This window comes from Olea europaea, chromosome 10 (genome assembly GCF_002742605.1).
Source record: "Olea europaea var. sylvestris chromosome 10, O_europaea_v1, whole genome shotgun sequence".
NCBI classification, from domain to species: domain Eukaryota; kingdom Viridiplantae; phylum Streptophyta; class Magnoliopsida; order Lamiales; family Oleaceae; genus Olea; species Olea europaea.
In genome coordinates this window covers 22,285,186-22,312,584 of record NC_036246.1, presented here as the reverse complement: position 1 = coordinate 22,312,584, position 27,399 = coordinate 22,285,186, and the positions used below count along the sequence as shown (strand labels likewise).

Genomic DNA, 27,399 nt, shown 5'->3' with positions numbered 1-27,399 from the left:
AAAAAAAATCAAATATAAATGAAATATGATACATGGATAAAATTGTCAAAATTAAATTAAAATCAGCCATATTCAATTTTCATCACCCTTGACCCTCTCTCTTCCGAGTCAATGTCAGGATCGATTTTCCAAACATTGACATGGATAAAAATTAAAAAGTGACTTTGAGTGTTTATAATTGTTTGTTTTTTGTAAAGTTAAATCTACAGTCTTAACATATTTGGTTCGTGTATAGACCCTCGCTGTATTTTCCACATCTCACACTCCCTTTCACGCTAGGATGGTAGTATTGCTGATAACTTTGCAATTTAATTGTTGGAAATGTGGCAATGTGCTGGTTCAGGACTGCTACAAGATTAAAGAAGCTGCTTTTGGCACTAAATCACCAGTGCTGAAAAAAAGAGAAGACAAACCAAGTCCATTACAGAATTCGCCATCAATCAGCTCTGAAGAAACAGTCGAAGATGCTGCTACAATAGCTGCACACAAGATTCAGCCCTACTTATCTTTAAACAGATGCTTGAACTATGAAGTGTAGTTACCATAATTTGCCATTATGCCGCAATATTTGTCATCGTTATTTTAAGACTTAAACCGTGGAAGATTTATTCATTTATAAAGAAAGCATTGCATTTGTACAGCATAAAAAAAAATTTTGTTGCTGGATATTCATATTAGATTCAGAGGGCGAAACTATTCTCTTGGCATAGGTTGTCTGTGTAACACCCCGAATTTTAATTATATTTTCATATGAGTTAAATTTAATAATGATCATCTAGCAAATGAAATAGTACATGTCTAGCCTTTGTCGTCACACTAAAGTTCAACGCTGAAGTGATAAACTCGAACCACTTATTTGCATAAATAATTTATTTGTTTATGTATAAAAATTTATCTTAAATTATTTGAGTCGAATATTTAAGCATTGTAAAAGTTGATAAAAATATGTCGATATTATACTCATTTTGTAGCTCGTATTAAATAGCACATATTTGTCTCAAGAATAAATATTTTTAGACTAGTTATACCCGAGTTATTTTGATAAAAAAAAAAAAAAAGTATTCTAAATTTCCTTTTTGCAAACGGCTCTTCTACTCAGAAATGAAATGTTTATTAATAAACAAAATGTAAATAATAATATAATAAAGGAAATTGCAATACAGTCACTTGGAAGTTGAAAAGTATATTATAACTTAAACATAATTAAATCCCTTAATTTTGATAATAATTGATATAATTAATCCATAAACTCTTAAATAATACATTTAGAATTAAATTTGAAACTTAAAAGTATTTGATAGAAATTCTAAAAAAATGAAACTAAAAGTGGTCATTGGAATCACGCCTTTTTTTTTTTCTTTTTTTCTTTTTTCTTCTCTTCTTCTTCTTCTTCTTCTTCTTCTTCTTCTTCTTCTTCTTCTTCCCTCTTTCATTTTTTTTTGATGAATTATATATATGTATATAGTTAAAATTTTCTTTTAGAACATAAACTTCATTTTCTGTGTTGATATACACACTGTTGGAAATAATTCTCTTCACTATTATTCTACAAACATATTTTCAGAATTTTTCATATCAATCGAGGCAAGAATACTTTGTGCAAGTGGTAAATTCTTATTTTCTTGATATTTTTATAGATTTTGACATGAAATACTCTAAGGCCTCAGATCGATTTTTATATTGAATTCTTCTGAATGGACCGTTAAGTCCAATATATTAATTCCTACAGGGATGGATCATTTGGGCTAATATGTAAATCTTACGAGATATAGGAATTCTTATGAAATTCCTCAAACTATTGGATGTCGCGACCAGTTTGCTTTAAATCTAAAAATGTTGTAGGCCATGTCATTTTAGTTATATCATGTTAATAAGGATATGTATATATGTCTTATTGAGTTCTTTTTTTTTTTTTTTTTTTTTTTAATGCTCACCCTTATAATAACATTTCAGATTAGAACGGGTTGTCTGGACGCTTGGCAGATTAACCGAGTGATACTCATGAAGTCGTCAAGTAAAATTTCTACAAATGATAATTCACTAAATGTTTCATTTGAAGAACATATTTATGTTAACATTTATGCACGTTATTTAATATATTTTTTCTTGTGCCCGAACATTTGACATTTTATGTTAAATTTGAATTGATTGTATGAAATCATAGTACTTTAATATTTTATTTGATGCGTAAACTTTTCAATTAAAATGTTGGTTTGTAATTATCGACTTATCGAACAAATTTCAAATTTTGAGTAAAAGTAGATTTTTGCTTAAATTAGGAAAAGAGGATTTTCGGTAACACTTCAAGTCTTTTTTTTTTTTTTTAAATGAAATAGATTTTGAGGCATTATAGTTTGATATCAAAGTTCAGATCTTCGTTTCTGGAGACTGAAATTTTTTTTTATTATATTTTCATTTTTACCATCAAGTATAATATGATTTTTTTTTTTTTTGTTAGGTGAATTACGTGCATTAGTGATTTTTCTTTGAATAATAATTTAAATGGGAGACGTAGTGGTCTAAATGGAAAATAATAATAATAATACAAATAGTATTTTCTAGTTTGTTAAATATTTTACGATTATGACATTATGAGAATTAGTTGAATTTACTTTGAGTAAATCGTTGAAATATTTAAGTTCTCAGTAATATTTTTAAAAGAGACTTAATTGCATGCTTAATCAACATAAGTGTATTTTCAATCCAATTGTAAATTTTAGTTGTTGCTTGTTTACTGCATCATAAAATTTACTATGAAGTGATCAGAATATTTGCCAACAGAAAATAATGCAACCTCATTATAATTTAATCACAGTACAAGGAAAAAAAAACTTTTAAACTAGGAACTTGAAGAAAACTTTTTGTTTTTTTTTTTTTTTTTTTAAATACCTATATTGTCTGACCACCAAATCCGTAACAAAGAAAATGGCTAATGTGTTCTTAAATGTGAATTAAAGAAATGTCTAGTCATCGTTATGTAGTGTGCGATTTTTCAGATGACAGTATTAAAAAAAATTAAAATTTGATTGGTAAGTTATCGTAATCTCTATTTAAAATATAAAGATAATAATAAAAATAATATTTTTTTAATATGCCAATAGGTGTCTATTTAATTTTTATTTATTTATTTCTACACATTATGAGAATTTTATTAAACAAGTATTAAAATAAGATATATGGTATTTAACACTCGTCAATCTACTATCCATCCGATGAACTCAAGGTATGGAGGAATTGTTTTGTTTCATTTTATTTTTAAGCATGATTTATGTATTAATTACGCTTGAATTCGTGAAATGATTATAATTGAATGTTTAGAATGAAATATGTTATGTATGTTTTTATTTTATTATACATAAAGGTATACTGATTAGTAATTTTATCAAGATCACAAGAGCATAACGTATACTGTGTATCGCTACAAAAATAAATATAATTGAACACTTACGTGACAGACATGATTATAACTTATTAGACTGTTAGAAACACCATAACTTGTAGAGCAATGTTGAACTGTAGCTCCATCATTCAATATTATGAGAATTATGTGATTGACTTGACTCATTCGCTTGTCGAACACGTGCAAAACATTCATGAAAGATCTATGGTAGCTGTGGATACAGGATTGGAGATCATGCATATCGAGTTGTGAATAACCTTATACACTCACTTCCACTTGAATGGGGGAGACATGGGAGTTATGGTTAGGGATGAGATATTAGAAGGTAACCCTCCAGAACACCTAAACACAATTGAGTTTGGTATATATTGTCAGACCCTTCTAGATAGGTGGTGTGAGGGCTTAGAATCCCAACCGGATATAATGAACGATCTCGATGATGACGTTGATCCTGAGCTCGAGCCAAAACCTCAATTTGAATCGGACCCAGAAGAAGATTTCGAATGGGAGCATGGGGATGACTTTGGGTTGTCGTTAGAGAATGATCACAAGCATGAACTTGAGCTACTGTTTCAAATGGACATAGAATCCAGGCCTAAGACAGAAGACTCTTCCAAGGATGAAGCTCCATTAAAGAAGATTCGCATGATTCATAAAGATTAGAGACTTAGGTTTCATTTCCTTATTACTATGATATCTTTCCTTTATGTTATTAAACATTAAAATTTGTCAAACTATTGTATATCCTGATTTCAAGGAGTACTATTAATAAAAAAATTTAATTTTTTTTTAACATATTGAACTACTATGTTGTTCAACATTTCTAATTTAAAGAAAATAGCGGGACAACAAAACCAAGCATTTATGTTTAAGGATCAGGTGAGAGTGATGTATGACCTTGGTAGGAATCAAGCACCCGTAAGAGCACCTCATCAAAAAAGACTGGCAAATGCCAATAACACAAGTTCAATTATAGAGCAATTTTTATTGTTTCAGATCTCATTCTTTTGACGGCAAAGCAAATCGCAGCCGATGAGTAGGTAAGAGAGCTAGAACGAATCTACAAATACATGACATGCACTGATGCACATAAGGTATCATGTGCTGAATTTATGCTGGTTGGAGCAACAGGCCACCGGTGGGAGTCTGCTTCGCACTCCAGAACAAAAGCACAACAACGCATTATGATTTGGGCACAGTTCAAAGGTGTAATGAAAAACTACTTTCCCCAATCACTGAGGGATTGGAAAGAGGCAGAGTTCCTACTGTTGAAACAAGAAAATATGTCACTTGATGAATATGAAAGAAAGCTCGAACAACTTTCTAGGTATGCTACACACATTGTGGAAATCGCACAAAAGAAGGCTAGGAGGTTCAAACTTGTTTTGCGTGCAGAGATTGGAGGAATCATGGCATCTCATACGACTACCTATAGTGAAGTGCTTTAGCGAGCTCAATCAATTTCTAATTGTCTAGAAATGGATCGGATGACTGAGTAAAATAATGAATCTTATGGGAAATGAAAGTGGAATGGATCGAATAAAGAGAGGATTTGAACAATTTAAGAAAGCCAATACATGATTGGGATTAGGATCAAGCAAACAAAATAAAGTTACTTCACGATGTCCTAAGTGCAACAAGGCACATCAAGGAAAGTGCTTGTTTGAGAAAAATGTGTGCTATCGATGTGACCAAGAAGGTCATTTTACCCCGGACTACAAGACATGTTCACCTAAGAAAGACAATGTACAGGGCAAGAAAGTGAAAGCCAAAGTCTTTGCTTTAATCCAGAAAGAGGCAACAGAGGATCCGAATGTAATGGCAGGTATTCTATCAATATCTGAACTACCTGCATATGTTCTTATAGGTTCAGGAGCTACTCATTCATTTATTTCTACCGCATTTATTTCTAAATCATGTACTGCATGTTAAAAATCCAATAGTGTTTTAGAAATTTTCATCCCATCAGGTAAAACTATAAATGCCAATCAGATTGCTAGGGCAATAAAATTAGAAATGGAAGGAAAAGAATTTGTAGCTAATCTAAACCTCCTACATATGAAAAGACTTTGTTATTCTAGGAATGGACTGGTTGGGGCAATCACGTAACCATTCGATGTTTCGAAAAAATAAGTAATTTTTCAGAAGCTTGGGAAAGTAGAGTTTTGATTTTTTGCTATACGAGTTAAGTATTTACCCCGACTCGTGTCGATCATAAAGGCAGAAAAAATGTTAAAGAAAAGATCTTACCGAGGATTTCTAGTAAGTATACATGAACTCAGCAATCGAAGCTTACTATTGATAATGTGCCAATTGTACGAGATTTCATTGATGTATTCCCTGATGACTTACCTGGCGCACCACTTGATAGGCAGTTAGAGTTTACAATTAACCTCGTACGCGGAGCAACTCCAGTATCTAAAGCTCTATATAGGATGGGGCCAAAAGAACTACGATAATTAAAGATACAGTTGCAAGAATATTGGATAAAGGTTACATTCGATCAAGTACATCTCCTTGGGGTGCACCGAATTTGTATTTGAAGAAGAAGGACGGATCAATGATATTGTGCATTGATTATAGGGAACTGAACTAACTGACTGTAAAAAAATCCCCTTTCTTGGATTGAAGACCTCTTCAATCAGTTAAAAGGTACAATGGTATTTTTTAAGATTGATTTGAGGTCTGGCTATCATCAGTTGAGAGTGAAAGCAAATGACATTTCAAAGATGACATTTAGAACTCGCTATGGTCATTAGGAGTTCACAATAATGCCCTTTCGGTTAACAGATGCTCCTGCAGTATTTTATGGATTTGATGAATAGAGTATTCCATCAGTATTTAGATCAATTTGTCATTGTCTTCATTAATGACATTTTGGTATGAAAAATAACTCAAGATAATGTTAGAAACACTATGAATGGAGAAATCATATGCCAAATTCAAAAAATGTGAATTTTGGCTTGATCGTATAATTTTCATTGGTCATGTGGTTATTGCATAAGTGATTGAAGTAGACCCTAGTAGAGTTGAAACGATAACCAACTGGTCCAAATAGACGAAAGTAGGCGAAGTTCGTAGTTTCTTAGGACTAGCAGATTATTATAAAAAATTCATTAAGGGATTCTCCAAAATAGCTGGGCCGATGACCTAACTGACTAGGAAGGACTTAAAATTTCAATGGATTGAGGACTGTGAGGAGCTTTCAAGAACTGAAACATAAATTGGTTATTGCTCCAGTTTTAGCTATACCAGAGGGTTCAAATGGCTTCATTATATATAGCGATGCATCCAAACAAGGTTTGTAATGTGTACTAATGCAGTTTGGAATGGTGATCGTATATGCCTCAAGATAGTTAAAACAACATGAGCAAAACTACCCTAGGCATGAACTAGAGCTTGCAGCCGTAATATACGTTCTAAAGATATGGCATCGCTACCTTTACGGTGTGAAGTGTGATATTTATACGGATTATAAGAATTTGAAATACTTCTTCACTCAAAATGATTTGAATATGAGGCAAAGAAGGTGGTTGGAGTTAGTTAAAGATTATGATTGCACTATCTATTATTATCCGGGTAAAACTAATGTAGTTGCGGATGCTCTTAGTAGGAATATAGTGGGACAACTAGCAATCTTACCCAGTGCAGTTAATAAAGGAGTTTGATAAATTGAAATTGGAACTTGTCATTCCACCAACTCAAGTTACTATAAAGATTGCAGCATTAAAAATTTAACCTATTCTTAGGGATAGAATCAAGGATGCTCAAGATAACTATCCATTTTTTAGGAAAATCAAGGTGGAAGTTGATACAAGTAAAAGAAAAGGTTTTGCAATAGCAAATAACAATGTTTTGATGTTCGAGGGAAGATTACGTGTACTAAAGGATGAAGGAATTAGAAGAGAAATATTAGAAAAAGTTTATTATGCCCCGTATGATGCACATCTTAGTAGTACTGAAATGTATCAAAACCTGTGCGATATATTTTGGTAAAGGAATATGAAAAGAGGGTTTGGTTTTTTTGTTGAGAAGTGTATTGTATGTCAGTAAGTTAAAGCAGAATATCAAAGACCATCAGGACCATTAAATCCATTGAAAATTTCAAAGTGGAAATGGGAGCAAATAACCATTGATTTTGTCGTTGGTTTTCTGAAATCAACCAAAGGACACGATATCATTTGGGTAATTATGGACAGGTTGACAAAGTTAGCTCATTTTCTTCCAATAAGAATGAACTATAGTATGCATCAATTTGCTCAATTATATGCTAAGGAAATTGTAAGGATACATGGAGTTGCAGCATCCATTGTCTCAGATCAAGACTCAATGTTTACTTAACATGCAAGGAGGTATGTGGACAAGGTTAATTTTAGCACTGCCTATCATCCTCAATCTAATGGACAGTCTCAAAGGACTATTCGGATCTTGGAAGACATGCTCCGAGCATGTGTTTTGAATTTGGGAGGTAGTTGGGAATCACACATATCATTAGTGGAGTTTGCATAAAATAATAGCTTTTGGGCTACTGTTGGCATGATTCCTTATGAAGCTCTCTATGGTAGAAGATGTAGATCCCATTTTCATTGGGATGAAGTTAGAGAAAAATGAATTTTAGGTCTAAAGATTAATACAAGGATAGTGCAAACAATTGATAAAATCAGAGATAGGATAAAATCTACTCAAGATAGATAGAAAAGCTATGCAAATCAATGAAAAAATTGATAAATTTTGAAGTCGGTGAGAAAGTGTTTCTAAAGGTGGGGTTCTTAAATTTGGTAAAAAGGAAATTTTGAGACCTTGATTTATAGGTCCTTTCGAAATTTTAGACAAAATTGAAAATGTAGCATACTATGTAGCATTGCCACCTAGACTATCAGTAGCACATAATGTATTCTACGTATCAATGCTTAGAAAGTACGTGCATGATCCCGAACATGTGATAAGCTATGAATCATTGAAAGTACAGAAGGATCTAATGTATTATGAAACTCCTTTTGAGATTATCGAAAGGAAAATACATGCATTAAGAAATAAAGAAATTGCCTTAATTAAAGTTTGATGAAAAAATCATGTTGTAGACGAGGTTCCTTGGGAGAAAGAAGAAGAAATAAAAGCCAAGTATCTTGATCTTTTCGGTTAAATAGGGTAATTTCAGGGACGAAATTATTTTAAGGGGGAAGGGATGTAACACCCTGAATTTTAATTATATTTTCATATGAAACTAAATTTAATAATGGTCTTCTAGCAAATGAAATAGTCCATGTCTAGCCTTTGTCGTCACATTAAAGTTCAATAGTTGAATGGATAAACTCGATCCACTGATTTGTAATTATACTTTATTTGCTTACGTATAAAAATTTATCGTAAGTTATTTGGACCGAATATTTAAGCATTTTAGAAATTGATAAAAGATATTATACTCATTTTATAGCTTGCATTAAATAGAACATATTTAGCTCAAGAATAAATATTTTTAGACTAGTTATTACCCTTGTTATTTTGATAAAAAGAAAATATTCTAGATTTCATATTTTATTAATAAACAAAATGTAAATAATAAAAAAATTGAGGAAATTGTAGTGCGGTTACTTGGAAGTTGAAAAGAATATTATAACTTAAAAATAATTAAATCCCTGATAATAATTGATATAATTAACCGATAAACTCTTAAATAATATGTTTAGAATTAAATTTGAAACTTAAAAGTATTCGATTGAAATTCAAAAAAATGAAACTGACAGTGGTCATTGGAATCACAGTGTTTTTTCTTCTTCTTCTTCCTTTTTTTTTTTTTTTTTTTTTTTTTTAAATTTTTATTTTCTTGATATTTTTATAGATTTTGACATGAAATATTCTAAGGCCTTTGAATCGATTTTTATGTTAAATTCTTCGAAGTGGATCGTTAGACTGAATATGTTAAATCTTATGGGATTGACGGTTTGATCAAATATGTAAATCTTACGGGATATAAGAATTCTTATGAAATTTATTGACCTGTTGGATGTCGTGATCAGTTTGCTCTAAATCTAAAAATATCGATATGCCATGTCATTTTATATTTATATCATATTAATAAGGATATGCACGTATTTCTTATTGAGTATTTTTTTTTTAATACTCACTTTTATAATAACATTTCAGATTAGAACGCGTCGTGCGGACGCGTGATAGATTGATAATTTCGAGAAATGATAATTTCGGATTAGAACATGTCATGTGATACTCATGCGGTCGCCAATTAAAATTTCTAGAAATAATAATTTACAAAAAGTTTCATTTCAAAAACCTATTTATATTAACTTTTATGCACATTATTTAATATATTTTTCTTGTGCTCGAGCATTTGACATTTTATGTTAAATTCGAATTGATGGTTTGAAATTGTAGCACTTTAAGACTTTATTTGATGTGTAAACTTTTCACTTAAAATGTTTATAATAAATTTATCGACTTATCGAACAAATTTCAAATTTTAAATAAAAGTAGATTTTTGCTTAAATTAGGAAAAGAGGATTCTCGATAACACTTTAAGTCTATTTTATAAAATAAAATAAAAAATGAAATAGATTTTGGAACGTTACAGCCTGTAGTTTGACATAGCTACTGATTCCTTCGTGTACATAAAGCCCGAGCAGAAAGGGGACTCATCGTTTTTGTTGCAGCACATGTAGTAACAAGCCTTGGGCTCCTCGACTAGTAGATCTACCAAGTTATGAAAGAATCCTTTAAAGGTACTCTGCTGAGATGATAAATAGTAGATTTCTGAAAACAACTTCTATCCAGATATGACTTTCACGCCCATATTGTAATATCTGTATAAAACTCTTGTTTACGAAGGTTCATGGCTAGAGATCCAAATACGGAAACAGCATCTACATACGGTAAAGATCGACTATAATATGTCTTAAAATTATTCATAGCGAGCAACAACTAATGGGGAACATCAACCTGAAATTACTTATGCTCTGAAACATCAGAACCATGGGAAAGATAATTAATGCTGTACCGAATAATGGCTATAGATCATTTTCAAACATATAAGTGCAGAACACAAAGAAAGTGGAGCAAACAATATTTTTATTTTATCTTTTATTAACAGGCAACTCTTAGCATAAAACAAATAATTGCCCATGGAACTCGGGCCAAATGTTCAGTGACAATTTATTGTTCCTTGTTTCACAAAAAGTCAAACTCACCATGGATGAAAATTAAGTATGATGGGGGCGATTGTATCAACCACGAAATGAGAAAAGTTAGTTCAACTTAGAAATATGAGTGCCCTGTAGTACTGCAGATTGAATCCCAATCACAATTTATAAGAGGACGAGCCCGAGTTCTGATGGTCTCAAAGCTTGCTTGAGGTGATAGTTGTCGAGATAGTAGTGGAGTTTTCCGTCTCCTGGAACAAACTTAAGCTCCTTCAAGAAAGTCTCATTATTCATGACATCCAAAGCATTGAAAACATCAAAATCATTCTTCTTTGCCACAATGAGAGCATCATTCATCAACTGAATCAATGGAGTCTTTGTCGACACGTTATAAAAAGAATAAGCAGCCTTTAAAGTAGAATGGTTTTGATTACCGAGTATAGAAGACGGGAGGGTGTAAAAACTGCAGAAGTCAGTGATTTCATGAGTTTCTGGACTTTCTACCAAATAACTATCCACAACAATCTCCTTTGGAAGCAGCCAGTGCTCTACATCATCCTCATCAAAATCTGGTGCAACAATTAACTTCTTCAAGTAATTCTTAAGCAAACGACTAACTGCAGGAACATCATGGGTTCCGTCTTTCGAAACCCGGGAGTCACTGTTTGATCTGGTAACTTGTACAGCTTTATTGTCCTGTTCTTTGTCATTCTTCCACTGATCCTAGAAAATCCAACATCAATAAGTTTCTTAGGATTTAATGATCTATGCCAATATTGACAAGTAGCTATGGGCGTAGGACGGACAACCCCAGCAGTATAAGCAGCTTGCCAGATATTCTCCAACTGAACCCTTCGGGTGACCTCTTTAATCATGACCGGAGTAAGTCTTTTCGACCTGAGTTTCTTGTGAACGCACAGAAAATTTATCTCTGCCATCACAAAAACAGTGTCACGGACCCGGATTTTTGCAGGAACCCCAGTAATGAACGCAACCAATTTTTTTGAATTCTTCACCCTAACTCCAATGTGCCAACTCCTATAATAACCTGGAGGGTGAAGTGCCCAATAAAGAAACTCCTTCGAATAATTGAATCTGAACATGCTGTCAACATCCTCGACATAATTATTGGACAAGAGAGCATACACCTCGTTACACATCTCGCCTGAGTCCATATCACAAGTAATCCACTCATAAGGAGTCGGAAGATTATAAGGCTCTTGTTTGACTTCAGACAGGGGTGTCGGTTGCTCAATCGGGCCTTCAGGTAGACTTGAATCCCCAAGATCCTTGAACTGGCCAACAGGCTGGGTTTCCCAAAACTTGTGCTTTTTCACATGGGAAAGAGACTCAGAAGGTAAGTTACTGTCAGCAGAGGAATCATGCTTCTCAGGTAGTGCATTGTTATCGGCCATTTTCAATAGCTTGAGCTGACGTTTATTAAAACAGCCATTTTCAATAGACTTGCTCTGATACATTCACAAATGATAAACCCAGAACAAATAATAGAAGTAATAAACAATAAAAAACCCTTACAAAGACGTTAACATATAATAACCATCTAAAGTTCATCCATAAACCAAATTAACTAGTAGTCGTGAGTGTATGGACATGGGACACGCCCTTGGCATTAGCAATTGTAGTTAGGTACTAAACAATTAAAGTAAAATGTTTAACCCCACATTAATAAATAGTTTCTACTCAATTTTTAAAAACCAATAACACTACATCCCCACGACCGATGTTATTGTTTGTTGCCATTTTTCTTTTTTTTTTTTTGGGAAAACGCATTTTAGAATAGTGTTTCTTGGGGAACGTGTGGTTAAAAAAAAGGTAAAAACTGCAAAATATTTTATAGTAAGAATGTGCGGTTGAAAATGAGTTTTACTAAAAAAAAATAAAAAATAAAAATTTAAAGAAGGGTAGACAAAAAGGAGCTGGCCTATGCAATGTCCACTCAACAAGTTCAAAATTGGCTACGTGAATAGTACCTCCAATAGGAACTTGAGTTAGTCCCTTGGCATTAGCAGCATAGTCGGACACTAACCGACTTTTAAACAATAGCTACCAAACTTCGTAAATTAGTTGCACAATCCTCCCACAAACAATATGGGAAGGACCAAATGTAGAGGACTTCAAATAACCCTATGGGATGGATCAAAAGTAGAGTTCTTGTTCGGCGAATTTACAGCAACTTCCATGATAATTCTACATTCTTGGAAAAGCGGAGATAAAAAACTAGAAAAGTATTCGAAAACTACCATCATTTCAGTTTTGCTTTTGCACAAATACTCACTTGTGCGTGAATCTTAATCTAAGTAAATAATAAGTGCGTGAATCTTAATCTAAGTAAATAATAAGTGCGTGAATCTTAATCTAAGTAAATAATAAGTGCGTGAATCTTAATCTAAGTAAATAATAAGTGCGTGAATCTTAATCTAAGTAAATAATAAGTGCGTGAATCTTAATCTAAGTAAACAATAAACAACCATATATACTTACTTTATACCTATTTCATATTGGCCATCATTGGACTTATCCCATTTCCTTAACCCACCGGCCTGTCTCCATTTATTTCTCTATATATATACGGGACTCATTTCATAATTAAGATAAGTTCTCTAACCCGAACCAAACCCACTCTCCGGTTTCTTGCACTCTTTATTTTTTTTTTATTTTTTCGTCCAACAGTTGTTTTGACCGTCGGAGTGATCGCCGGACTTTTTCTCGGCCTATGGCCTTTGCCTCCTAACGGTGCGCTCCATGTGCAAGTGTGGAGGGGATGAGGTCGAAATTCTATAGGCAAAATTTTTGTCAGCGAATTGGCGCCGTCCGTGAAAATCATTACGTTAACTATGTTATACCCTGTACAAAAGGCCACCGGGAAAGAGGGATTTTCCAAACAATTTCTCTACCAAAATAGCAAAGACATCAACCAAAAATTCTAAGAAAAAGGGGCTACTGGAGTTGGTAATAATTTATACAGTTATAAAATAATTAAATAATTTTTTAAAATAAATACATTGAGAAAAATCGAAAGAATGAATAAAATAATAAAGTGTTGTTCATTTGGTGTAAATTTTGGTGTAATGATTGGAAAAGAATTTTGATTTGGTACAAAATTTGGTGTAAAATGGTATAAATTTCGGTGTAGTGTTGGAAATAACCTTATATTAATAATAGTAATGGAAGGCAGAATAGGGGCTTCTTCCACTTCGGCTGCTACGATTGTTTCACTCTCGCAGATTCACAAGGTTTATTAATTCTGGTATTTCAATTCAATAGTAAGTCTTCTCCAGCCCATATGTTAATTGTGTCCAAAAGGGAAAGAAAAAGTTGGTTGAAGCTAGGTTCCCTTACCACTCACAACAACATGTCTTTAACTTTTCTACAACAAAATTTGAAATTGCCATTGCACAAAGCCTCTGCCTACAATCAAACAAACAAGAGTAGTGGAAATCAAAGTTATCATATGTGGCTAATTTCTGAAATGCTCAATACGTCAAATTCCTAATTAGTTGCTTTGGTATGGCGTCATAAATTTGATGGCTCGAAGAAGGTAATTTCCGGAATATGCTCAGTAGACTCAAATAGCACCGTGAAAAACTGATTGGAAGCCAATGCATTCTTTATCAATTATTATAAAAGCTAATTTGGCTTCAATTGAACTTTTGGTTACTAGATCTTGCTGGGATTTCAATAATATCAAGAGGTAATATCCAAGAAAATTTTTTGAAGCTGTTGAATTCTTTTTTTCACATTCTAATGGATTCATTCAGTCGTCTTATAAGAGGAAATGTGAAAGACGTGTGAAATGTGCTGCTATAATTCTGGATGGTTTTGTGGACGGGCTACAAACCTCAGTCATACCATTCTTTTTGCAGGTGCACGCAAAGTGTATGATGAAATGCTTAAGCCCAAACTCTTCTTATTCAAAGGCCTTTTTGGTCTTCATCTTTATTATTTGAGGCAAGCTCTAAGCCTTCACTCACCTAGGCTAGCTTGTAAGACCTCGCATAATTGAAGGCGTATACTAGCCTACGGATTTCTTATTATCGGATGCAGAATTTTGTAAATCATCGTTCTTTGAATAAAGAAAGAGGCAGTACCTTGAAGTCCTCGTTCCTTGAATAAAGGAAGAGCCGGTATTTTGTAATTCCTCGTTCCTTGAATAAAGAAAGAGGCGGTACCTTGAAGTCCTCGTTTCTTGAATAAAGGAAGATGTGGTATTTTATAAGTCTTCATTCCTTACAAAAGGGGAAGAGGCAAATTGTCAAACGTAGTGTTCTTAAAAAAGGGGCCTTTCCTAGCCTTATTTGCCGGGTGACTATTTCCCACTTCACTAGATGTCTATTTATGGCCATGCGAGATGTTTATTCTCCGTCTCGATGGATGCTTATTTTTGGCCTCACGAGATGTTTATTCCTCGCTTCACGAGATATTTATTCCTCGTCTCGTCAGATGCCTATTCATGGCCATGCAAGATGTTTATTCCTCGCCTTGCGAGATGTTTATTCCCCACCTCACCAGATGTCTATTCATGGCCATGCGAGATGTTTATTTGTTGCCTTGCGGGATGTTTGTTCCCCGCCTCGCCAGATACTTATTTCTGGCTCCGCGAGATATTTATTCCTCGTCTTGTAGGATGTTTATTCCCCGACTCGCCAGATGCTTATTCCTGGCTCTACGAGATGTTTATTCCCGCCTTGCCTGATGCTTATTCCTAATTATGCGAGAAGATAATTTGTCTATGACAAGCCCATAGGTCTCTTCGAAATATTTATTATATGACAAGCTCATATATTGCAAATTACCTAAGTTAATTTGTCTATGGCAAGCTCATAAGTCTCTTAGAAATATCTATTATATGACAAGCTCATATACTACAAATTACCTAAGTTAATTTGTCTCTGACGAGCCATATGTCTCTTCGGAATATCTATTATATGACAAGCTCATACACTGCAAATTATCTAAATTAATTTGTCTATGGCAAGTCCATAGGTCTCTTCGGAATAATTATTTTGTTTATGTCGAGCCCATAGGTCTTTTCGAAATAATTATTATATGACAAGCACATATACTGCAAATTATCTACGTTAATTTGTCTATGGCGAGTCCATTGGTCTTTTCGGAATAATTATTATATGACAAGCTCATATACTGCAAATTGCCTACGTTAATTTGTCTATAACGAGCCCATAGATCTCTTCGAAATAATTATTATATGAAAAGCTCATATATTGCAAATTACCAAGTTAATTTGTCTATGGCGAGCCCATAGGTCTCTTCGGAATAATTATTATATGACAAGCTCATATACTGGAAAGCTAGCTTATAAGTCTTTGATAGTTCAAGACAAGCCACTAGCTCTTTAGTCATTTCTCGCTCTTGTTGCATTACAAATACATATATATTCAAGAGAGCTCATCATGCCTATGTGTCACAATATAAGTACAGCTACTTATATTCAGTTCAGAGTTAGCTTTTGCATCAGTATCAGTACAGCTATTTATACATCTAGAGCATCGCCTTTGCTATTTATGTTCGAGCATTCCTTTGCTATCTATGTTCAAGCATGGGCTCTGCTATTTATGTTCGAGCATGGCCTCCTCTGCTATCTATGTTCGAGCATCGCCTCTGTTGCTTATGTTCGAGCATGGTCTCTACTACTCACATCCAAAGCATCGCCTCTACATCAGCTTATCATAGTTTAGATATCCAGTCTTGCCTTTACATCTCATAGCGGCTTATATATTCAGTCTTATCTCGTCATCATCTTTATCGCACTGGCTTATATTTCAAGTCGAAGCCGCATATAGATATTCAACTCAGACTTGATGGACTATTGTGATACTAGTATCTTAGTATTATCGACATATCACTGCTAGAAAGCATGAATGCCATATCACTGCTTGCATGTCTTACATTATTTTCATTACAGTCAATACGTATGCCATGTTATCATCATTTTCATTTTAATATCGACATCATGTTACTTGCTTCACCATAACACTACTAATACACTAAGCTATGTGAGCGTACGATTTACTCTGATGCATGATAGGCCTCAGGCGTATTATATTTTTCAGAAATGTGATATATCATTATTTACTTAATTTTTATGAGTAATTTGAGGGGTAAATGGATCCCAATTTATTTAATATATGTGCGGTGGAGATATTATGTTATATTACATGTTGGTTTAGTCCATATTATAGAGAAGATGTTGCTGAAATTTCGAAAAATTATATGCAACATCTATCTTTTGAGGCAATTTGTAAGTCCTCGTTTATTCATTCTCGTGCACATTATATTTAGCAGTTTATAGTTTAAAGTCCAGGCCGCGTATGAATCTACGACTCAAACTTGTGGACTGTTGTTAGCATATGCATGACGGAGGGTGTTCCACTTTGGTCGACGTGGCATCACCTACTTGACTACTTATATTTCGAAATTCGACCCGTATATAAATATACGACTCAGATTTAGGAGACTATTGCTATACTTATTTCATAGGGAAAAATTCATTAGCAAGAAGGTAAGTATACCCCTTTTTAAAATTAAGAACAAAGGTTTAAAATTTCAAAAATCAGATTTTTTAAATTTATTTTTATAAATTAAGTTATTAAACATATATATTATTAATTAAATATATTTAGGTCATAATTTTTTGTCACAGTTATCTAATTAATTGGTCACAGATTAGTTTTTAGTCACAAAATTATTGATCGCCACTTATTTCTCGGTCACAATCGAAAATGTTATAGGTTACAGAATATTTTTTCGATCACGAATCCAAAAATTTTGAAAGTCACAGATTCAAAACTTTTATTGGTTACAACTCATTTACTCGTTGCAAATTATTGGGTCAATTGGTTACGATTAATTTTTCGATCACAACTTAATCAATCGTGAGTCACAATTGGAAGTCATAGTCATAATTTTTAGGTTACGTATCAATTGTGAGTCATAATTCACAATTAAGAGTCAATCACAATCACAATTCTCATTGCCATCATCGTAGCCGCTAGCCGCCAAACACCAACACCACAATTGGGAGTCATAGTCACAGTCCGCACAACACCAGATCCTCCGATAGCCGCCACCACAGTACCTCAAACAACCCACCGCGACACTTCAAACAAACCATCGCCACCCTTTAAGTATTGTCAGGGAACTCCCACCGCTAGATTAGCTACCCATTGCAACAACGCCACCACACAAACACCGTCGTGCCACCACACAAAATCCACGATCGCCACAGATCGGGGGATCTGTAGCGCACTACTACTACACGAAATCTACGATGCTGTAACGATCACAGCACACCACCACCACACAAAATCCACAACGCTGCAACGAAAGGGAAATCTGCAGTGCACCACTACCACGCCACCTCCGTCGCACACACCACAACAGCCTCACACCACCTCCACCGCGCACACACCCCCACACCATGTACACACACACTCATCTCGTAACAGTGGTGCTAGCTGTGCCGTCGGCAGAGATGGAGAGAAGAGAGGAATCGTCGCGATTTGCACAGGCTGTCGCCATATCCACCACGCCATGCCGTCAAAATCTACACCGCATCTCGCGGTAGTGGTGCGAGCTTTGCCTTCGACAGAGATGAAGGAGAGAAGAGAGTGATTGTGAGAGAAGAGAGTGATGATGAGAGATGATTTAGAGAAAGAAAATAATGGAAAGATATAAATTAGGGTCTATAGTTGAAATTGTGTGTTTTAATTTATTAAAAATATCTGATTTTTGAATAAACAAACATTGGGTCTGATTTGTGAAGTTGGGATTTTAAACATAGGGAAGGGTGTAATTTCCACTATTTCATATTGGGCCTTATTAGACTTGGCCCATTTTTTAACCCACAGGCCCATCTCTATTTATTTCTCTATATATATACGGAACTCATTTCATAATTAAAGTAAGTTCTCTAACCCGAACCAAACCCACTCTCTCGTCTCTTACACTCTTTATTTCTTTTTGTCCGATCGTGACCTGACTATCAGAGTGCAAACGGGCGTTGGACATTTTTCTCGACCGATGGCCTTTGCCTCCTAACGGTGTGCTCTGTGTGCATGTGTGGAGGGAATGAGATCGAGATTTTGTTGGCGCAATTTTTTGAGGTCAGCACTTAAGGTCCGTTTAATTGTAAAAACGAAATTTAGGTGGAAAGAAAATGAAAATCTGGAAATTGAATTGCTTAAAAATTATTTTACTGAAAATTGTCAATTATTGTGTTTAATTAATATAATTTTTCACGAGAAAAATATTGAAATAAAAGTATTTTTTGATATTTGTTTGACTTTGTTTTATATGAAAATTGCCAATTAAAGGAATAGAATTTACCAGTATCGAGGATAAATTTGTTTTCATTGCCAAAAAAATATAAAAAAAAAAAAAAGCAAAGATAATCATTTATCTTTTGGTGTTCGTTTGGCTTTGTTTTACATGAGAATTGTCAATTAAAAGAATTTTATTATTATTATTATTATTATTATTATTATTATTATTATTATTATTATTATTATTATTATTAGGGATTATTTTTATTATTTTTAACAATTAGGGATAGAATTTGTTTTCATTGCTAAAAAAAAAAAAACACCGTAATGTGGGAATTGGTTTCAAGCAAAACCAAGAAAATTCTAGCTTCCAAGAAAACCAAATTCCATGAAAAAAAATATGTTATCAAACAATCAAAAAATGGAAGTTAGAATTTGAATTCCATTTTCCATGGAAAATATAGTGCTATCAAACATGGCCTTACTGTAATCTAAAATATAAACTAAGTCTTTTCATGCGTAGATTACAACTTACTATATAATAAAATCTTGGTTTAACCAATCACAACATAGTTTCTCATCTAAATTTAAATATTAAGCAAAAATATATCAAAAACTAATGGGTTTAACCATTTTACTTGGATTTCACGCCACGTAAATAATGGGTTAATTATCAAAACCTAAAAGCATGTATTTAAGATCTGAAATAATTAAAGTAAGAACCAACACGAAATACAAAATTAATTTTGAATAAAAAAACCATACCTAATTGCGATTCAAGATTTTGTCGAAGAATCCCAGAGTTTAGAGTTAAAGATTTAGAAATTTAGTAGAGCACGCCAAGCGAAATGCAGGGAGACAAGGAATTTTAGCTTTGACAATGCATAGAATTTTGATTTATCAATTATTCCGGGGTGGAGTGAGGTGGGGCCCTAAAGACGAAGGGACCGTGCACTGGACCATCAAAAAATTGAATAGATCACGTTCTTTTCTTCATGTCAAAGCTTGAAAGTAATTATATTCACACCATTTACACTGCATTTCTTAATCTTTGCTTATCATAGCACTTGCCTTCTTAACCATTTTTCATATTATTTTTATCTTCGAATTTTTTATTAATTAACACAGTTTTTATATAATAACAGTTTTTTGGTTAAAAGTCCTTTGAAATGTCATAAAACAATTAATTATTTTTCTTATTTTTTAGAAAGAATAAAAAATACGAAAAAAATTCTTTTTTTCCATTTCAAAACAAGAAAACAAAATATTTTGTATAAATTATCATCAAGGACAATACTTATTAATTGAGAAATTTGTTATTTGTATATTGCGGTTGACACATCAGTGTACATGTCCTCACATGAGAAGGTTCGCGCTCAATAAAAAAGTGCGAACTCCTCTTTTTGTGAGGGGAGTGTACACGGAACGTTTAAATTGACACAGCACGATCCATTAATTAATTGAATGTCGAAAATAAGAATTCAATAAAAAAATTAAGGAAATAATTGCTATAACTCATTTCGATATAAAACCAAAAGGAGTTTAACTGCAATTAAAATATGATATAACAAATAAAAATTGTAGTGTAAATATGACCACTTAAACTTGAAATAGAAGTTTTAAATAAAACCAAAAGGTGAACCTTGTTTTTTGGGGATTAAAATTATTTTTTTATCAAATTTTGATAAAAGTTGGTAAAATGTGTGGTTGAACAATTGTAGATTCCATAAAATATGCGATTGAAACTTCTTGTTGATTTTAATTTTGAAAAAAATTTAAATTTAAATTTCTATCAAATCGAGGCTGAAGTTAGTGATGGAATTGAGTTGAGTCATGGGTTTTTTGGACATTTTATATAAAGTCAAAAAAGTGACATCCAAGTACATGCCGAATCAGTAACTTTGAAGTAAATACTAATTTATTTCAAGGAATATTAATTGTAGAAGAGTATATCATTGATGTTAAATTTTTGCAAATTGATAAGTTTTTAACTTTTCAATTTGATAGTATTTAGAGCCTGTTTGAAATGTTAAAAGGAGTTTTTGAGGTTCAAAAATTATTTTTGGACCCGTTTGGCTAATTTTGTTAAAGTGCTTTTGGTGATTAGAAGAGATTTGGAGACCTTAGAGGTAAAGTATGATAAAGAAGATTTTGCCTTAATTCTTTTGTGTTTGCTCCCTGCTTTGTCTAAAGAAACGATTTTGTATAGTCGTGATACTCTCACCATTGAAGATGTGTATGATGTCTTGTTTTCAAAAGAGAGGATAAAGCATGTGGTTGGATCTGAAGCCAGAGATGGAGAATATCTTGTTGTTCATGGTGATCGGAGAATGAGTAAGTCAGGGTCAAATTTCAATATTAAAGGTTTGTTATTATTGCAAGAAAAAAGAACACATTAAGAAGGATTGCGAGAAATTACAGAACAAAGGTAATTTGACTTAATTTAAGTGATGGAGATGTTTTGACGATTTCTAACATGAAATCCAAACATGATGAGAAATGGATTTTGGATAAACTTGTGCGTTCCATGTGTCCAATTGGAATTTGTTTGAAACATATGAAATAGTGATGCAAGGCATCGTCATCTCGGGTAACAACGAACCTTGTCAGGTAGCTGGTATTAGTAGAGTGAGATTGATGTTGGTGGATGGAACATGTAGAATACTTGATCACGTTGGACATATTCCAAACTTAAAGAAGAATTTCATTTCGTTGAATACTCTTGATTCAAAAGAGTGCATGTTCTCGGAGGAAATGAAGTCTTGAGAGTTCGGAAGGGTGTTCGTGTTGTATTGAAGGGACGGAAGAGGCCCCACTTATACATTTTGCAAGGTCGGGCAAAATTTATGAAGAAAAGTCAGCACATATTTAGTACCGTGGTAGAGATTCAGTTTGGTTCTGTACACTTGGGATCTAGTTTAGGGTCCATTTGAAGAGTACTACATAGTTGAGTTTGGAGGATATGTGCAATTTCGCTTTGCCACCATTACCTGCAGTTCATTGTACTTAACTGCTAAGGATAGACCCATAGGTACGTGGACGCTGATTCGATTGCACATGCTTTTAGCTTTTTTGATGGTGTTGAGACTAGCTAGCTAGGGGACTTCTATGAAAGCAAAGGAAGTTGATTTTGCTACAGAGTGTGCTTCGACACTGTTTGAAAATTTCTAATTCTTTGTGAATTTTGAGAAACCTAATGTTTGGGTTCATGTATCTGTTTTGGATACTGTGGAAGAGATGGATTATTTTTGTGTTGGAGAAAATTTGGTTCTTATTGAAGAGTTTGGATATTAGTTGCAGACTAATTTATTTTTTTAGGTAGAGATATTTTTGAGATTCATTCATTGCATCGAAATTTGTGACAAGATGGAGATTGTTGAATATTTGACCTAAATTAGGTTGGATTTAAAAAAAAAATATATTGTTTCATTTATTCCACACGATCTTAATATTATTTGTATCTTTAAAAATACTGTTAGTATTCTAATATGTCCTCAATAAATAGTTGGCTCTTCTTTACAAACAAATTGATTATTGAAATATAGAATAATTATATAAGCACAATTATTTTAGTTGTTTTCTCCTTATTAGTCAATTGAAAACAAAAATACTCCGTCCTTTGCCAATTAATTATTTTCTTTTTATCTTGTTGTATATCTGCGATCATATACTTCATATCGCGTTATATATTACCTCGATCCATTTTATTTTCCAACGATAAATATTATTTATTGAAAATTTTGATGTGATATATATAAATAAACTAATGTTCAGTTAATAAATACATAGGTGATTCAAGTTAAAAAATAATAATAAAATCTCCTAAATATTGACAAGATGCAAAATCATGACCTCGTTGTCTAAGCCACCCATCGAGATATGGAGAAACATAATGTGGAGTAAGTTTAGACTACATAATAATATATAAGATTTTAATTTTTTCCGTCAAGTTTATAGATAATATTTAGCCCTTGTTTGATAACAATTATTTGGAAAAAAAATAATGTTCTGAATAGTAATTTTTAAGAGAATATATGATTAAAAAAAGAATTTTTTTTTGGATTTAACTGCAGAATATTTTATTATATGAATGTGTGGTTGAAAATAAATATGTAGAAAAAAGATTATCAAATGGTAATTGACGAAAAACGTCCTTACCTTTCGAGATTATTGTGGAAAACGTTTCTACCTTTCTTTTTCTTTTTTTGGCAATGTTTCCCTTATTTCAACATTTCGTTGCGCTGAAGGTCCTTTTCACTGTTTTGGAATGTAAAATGACAATTATACCCTCTTGTTTAAAAAAAAAAAGAGAAATATTCAAAACAAATTGCAACCCTATCCTTAAACTTTTAAAAAAGTGCAATTGAGTCTCCAATACTCCCTCAATCCATCACAACTAAGATTTTAGAACCACCATTTATGGACCACCAAAACTCCACCTTCTGACCACCTAGAGCACGGGACCAAATGCCATCTTGAAGCCCGCACTTCCCTCTTCGTAACTCACCCAAAATCCAATCATAACTCCAATCAATTTGGCCGAAGATTCAAGCCGAAATAAGTTACCCACGCAACAAATAGTGGCCGGAATCTTCACTTCTGGCTAGAGAAAGTGTTTTTTTTTTTTCAATATTTTAAGTATTGGGGACTCATTTACACTTTTTTAAAAGCTTAGGGATAGGATTGCAATTTATTCTAATTTTTTCTCTTTTTTTTGTTTTAAATAAGAAGGTATAATTATCATTTTACGTTCCAAAATAATTAAAATGATCTTTAGCACAATGAAATATTGAAATAAGGGCAAAAATGTCAAGAAATGAAAGGTATTGACGTTTTCCACAATAATCTCAAAAGGTAGGAATGTTTTGTGTCAATTATCCAATTATCAAATAATGATCGTCAAACAGTCAGAAAGTTTCTCTAACAAACAAATGTCTTCAAATTCCCATAAAATTATCTTCTAATTATTGGAAGACGTGGAAGGAGTTGTAAGAATTTTATTTATTTATTATTATTTTTTTTTGAAGAAGAAGAAGAAATGTAAAAGATAAAGACTTTGTTACTCAAATGTCATCGACCAACTTATATCGGATTATTTTTCTCCTTCTTTGGGACGATTTTTAAAGTATTTTGAAGTTTAATTATAAGATATTTGATACACAAGATTAGATATGCAATGTAACCCATAAAAATTGTCTCGCATCTTTCTTCCTTAAAGGTTGAACTCCAACCTTGAGGGCCTCACTGTCCCGTCCTTGTAGCATTGTGAGGGAGGTAAATCGCGAAATGTTCACCAACAGGTCAGGGAAGAAGAGTTTCTCTGTATACTGGTGCGGACAAAAAGTCTAATTTCATATCTCAGGAATTGAACCTTCACACTGCGGCCGCCAGTAAGGCTGAGACTACCTCACTCCTGTCATTTACATCAATGGGTTATGCCCCGGGGGACATCTTTCTTTCTTAATTCTATTGAATTCTATGTAACAAAATACCTTAAATATAAGATGATGTTAAATCTCGAATGCTTCTATTACACTAGTGTGTTACTTTATAGGTCGAAAGAACATAATATTACACATATTTGAAATTCTATGCACCTACTAAATAAAAACTAATGCAGCGTTCCTATGGATTTTTTTTTAATTTATTAATATTATTATTTTACTGTTAATAATTATGGTGGTTAGATTTCATCAGAGAATTTTGTGGATAGCAAGGGTTTTTTTCCTATTCAAAGATCAGTCCCCAAGCTCCGTGTTTTCACAACGAGAATTATTTGCAGATGAAGAGATGTCAAAAGAGCTTCTTACTTTCCAAAAAGATCCTCCTACATCTATTAGTGAAGCACTAATAATTTTGTCCAAAACCTAACAAAAATAATTGAAAACACAACTCACTAGCGACTGAATTCAATGACAATGAATATGAGTAAAGAAAATTAGCACAGATGTTTCTTCATTGTTATTAAATTTATATTTTTATTGTGTAGTATGCCACAATTTGAAATAGATATTGTCCGAAATGAATGAATTTGTATTTTCTTTTTAATAAAAACTTTTAGTTACTATGGAGAAGATTTACAAAATGACAACACATTACGTCAAGAATTTGGTTAATTTTCAATAATATGCTCATGGACTTGGGTCTCTTACATTCAAGCCAATATCGTCTAAAATTGCACATTTGAGGTGATAGTTCCGACCTTTTGACGTGAAACTCAAAATATACGAAAATTCTTTTGAGATACTGTAATACTTAAGTTAGCAACAATATGAAATCCTTAGAAATAATTGAATAAAAAGTAAGAAGGGAAAAACTGTTCAAATTTGAAATTTCCTTGTTGGATTAACATGAAGACTTTGACTTCAAATAGCATGTCTTGTAATTATGTCTATTGAAATTGCTATATTTTTTAGTTTTACTGGGGTTATGACTTCAATCTATATGGTGTTAGCCGGTTAGATGATAGGTTAAATAAAAAGTGGTATTAAATGACTTATTTAATTATCATTATAATTTAATGTTAAGTTAACACCACATAAACTGGAGTTATAATCCAAATGATGCTAAATAGCATTACTCTAAAATCAATCATCACTCGATTGTAGCATTTAGTTCATCTTGCAAATTCGAGGAGGTTAAATTTATGTACTTTTTTTTACATGTAATATTCTATTAGGAGCCTATTTATTGCCCATTTTTGTCCAAAATACATTTTGAAATAACATTTTGATGAAGAATGTATGGTTAAAAATAAGAAAAAGTTTTGAATTTGCCGTATATTATTTTATTGAAAAATATGTCGTTTAAAATAAAAGAGAGAAAAATGTATTTTGAAGGTTATGTAGACCAAACAAAGGCTAAATTTGGCAACGTAAATTCCACATGACACATGTTAGAACTTTGGACTTCTTTATTCTATTTAACAATAATCATGTAAAAAAATAAGAATTACAATTCTAAATTGGTTTGCGTGCAGAGATTGGATGAATCTAGCATCTCACAATATGACTATCTATAGTGAAGTGTTTCAACGAACTCAGTCAATTTCTGATCACATAGAAGTGGATCGGATGACTGAGAAAAATAATGAAACATGTGGGAAATGAAAGTAAAATGGATTGAATAAATAGAAAGGATTTGGACAATTTAAGAAGGCTAATACAGGATTAGGATTGATAAGTGCGTTTTTACACACTTATTTGACCACAAAATATAACTAATTGTTGATCAAAGCGTTTGAATTATGACTTAATTGTAACGCCCCGACCCACATAGACGGAAACGTCACTTAAACCATTGTACTTTAGCCGTAAAGTTAGTTCAATATATTTTTAGTAGAAGATATAAATATTAAATTTTACAATTTAATTAAAGAATTTTCTTCTTTTTTTATTTAAACAATAATCCAATTTTAAAAGAAAACAATTTCAAAAATATATTCAGAATGGGTTCCATGCATGTAACGACTATTGACATTAAATTTGGGCAAAACTTAAAAGTAATGTTGCTGTTCCATTTTTTTTTTTTTTTTGCCTCAAACAGTAATTGCCAAAATAAATTTGTTTTCACAGCTATCGATCTTGAAATTTCATCAAATTGTAATGTAAGGTAGAAAACTCCATATAATATGATATAGTCAAAAATTAGCTTCTGTTGACATCATATGGAGTATTAAAATATTTTTCAAACTCAGCAGCGACCCGGTTGAAAGGTAACCAGTGCAGTTCACTTAGAATGGCATATAAAATTCCACCGACGTCAAAACCACATGATTTCAAATTTATTCAGTAGCTAATCCACGAGACTATCAAATCCAATTGGTTTCATCCAAAAATTCCAAGTAACGAGTGAGTTATGAATTTTTGAAAATAAGGGTAGAAGCTAAAAAACAGAGACAGCACCCAGCACAGTTTACTTTATGTGACATATAACCTTTTACCGATATTGGATTGACATGATTCCAATTTTATTCAGTATCTAACTTATTAGGTTATTCAATCCAATTGGTTTCGTATAAAAATATCAAGTAATGAAAGAATTATAATTTTTTTAAAGATGAGGCAGAAACTAAAATTTCTGAAAAGATATCAAAACTTTAAGTCCCTAACTTTTTTTTTGTATATGGTGATTTGTAAATTAATTCTTATGACGTATATCTACTTTCAAATATAATTTATTCATAACGAGTGTTCGTAAAATAGATCCACACAATATTCATAGGAATCGAATTTAAAGAAAGTGTAAACATCTCAAAATCAACTAAAGATGTAAATCACCGGCTTCTCCATGACATGTTGCATCATCCTTTACTATCATCTATACCCCAAGAAAAATCCATTCAACCTGTAAGAAGAGTTAACCCATGACTTTGAAACTCAGTAGATATCATCTGTGCAATTCGTTATCAAATTAGAAATTCCGAACCATAGATTCATACCGTCTCACGTAGATGAATTTTCGGCAAAATTCAATTACTATAGCATTATCATAACACGTAGAGCCGGAGAATGATCATTCAAACTGTTGTAGTGCCGAAGCACCG

General features: G+C 32.7%; 1 protein-coding gene and 1 pseudogene across 1 annotated transcript; one reads left to right on the top strand and one right to left on the bottom strand.

The window, feature by feature from the left end:
* The first annotated feature begins 4,470 nt into the window (after window positions 1-4,470).
* On the top strand, window positions 4,471-5,996 carry LOC111400408. Its single transcript, XM_023027825.1, has 4 exons — window positions 4,471-4,834; window positions 4,992-5,225; window positions 5,268-5,318; window positions 5,893-5,996. Exons 1-4 carry the CDS (start codon window positions 4,471-4,473, stop codon window positions 5,994-5,996), a joined length of 753 nt encoding a protein of 250 aa, XP_022883593.1.
* Window positions 5,997-10,343: 4,347 nt separating this feature from the next.
* Window positions 10,344-12,298, bottom strand: LOC111401512 (annotated as a pseudogene).
* Window positions 12,299-27,399: the final 15,101 nt, after the last annotated feature.

What these genes read in the sequence shown, in the direction of transcription:
- LOC111400408 (XM_023027825.1), top strand. Translation starts at nt 4,471, where the DNA reads ATGACATGCACTGATGCACATAAGGTATCATGTGCTGAATTTATGCTG. An exon ending in ATCTCATACGACTACCTATA is followed by an intron (nt 4,835 to 4,991) that starts GTGAAGTGCTTT and finishes GATTGGGATTAG; the next exon opens with GATCAAGCAAACAAAATAAA. An exon ending in CGCATTTATTTCTAAATCAT is followed by an intron (nt 5,319 to 5,892) that starts GTACTGCATGTT and finishes TATTGGATAAAG; the next exon opens with GTTACATTCGATCAAGTACA.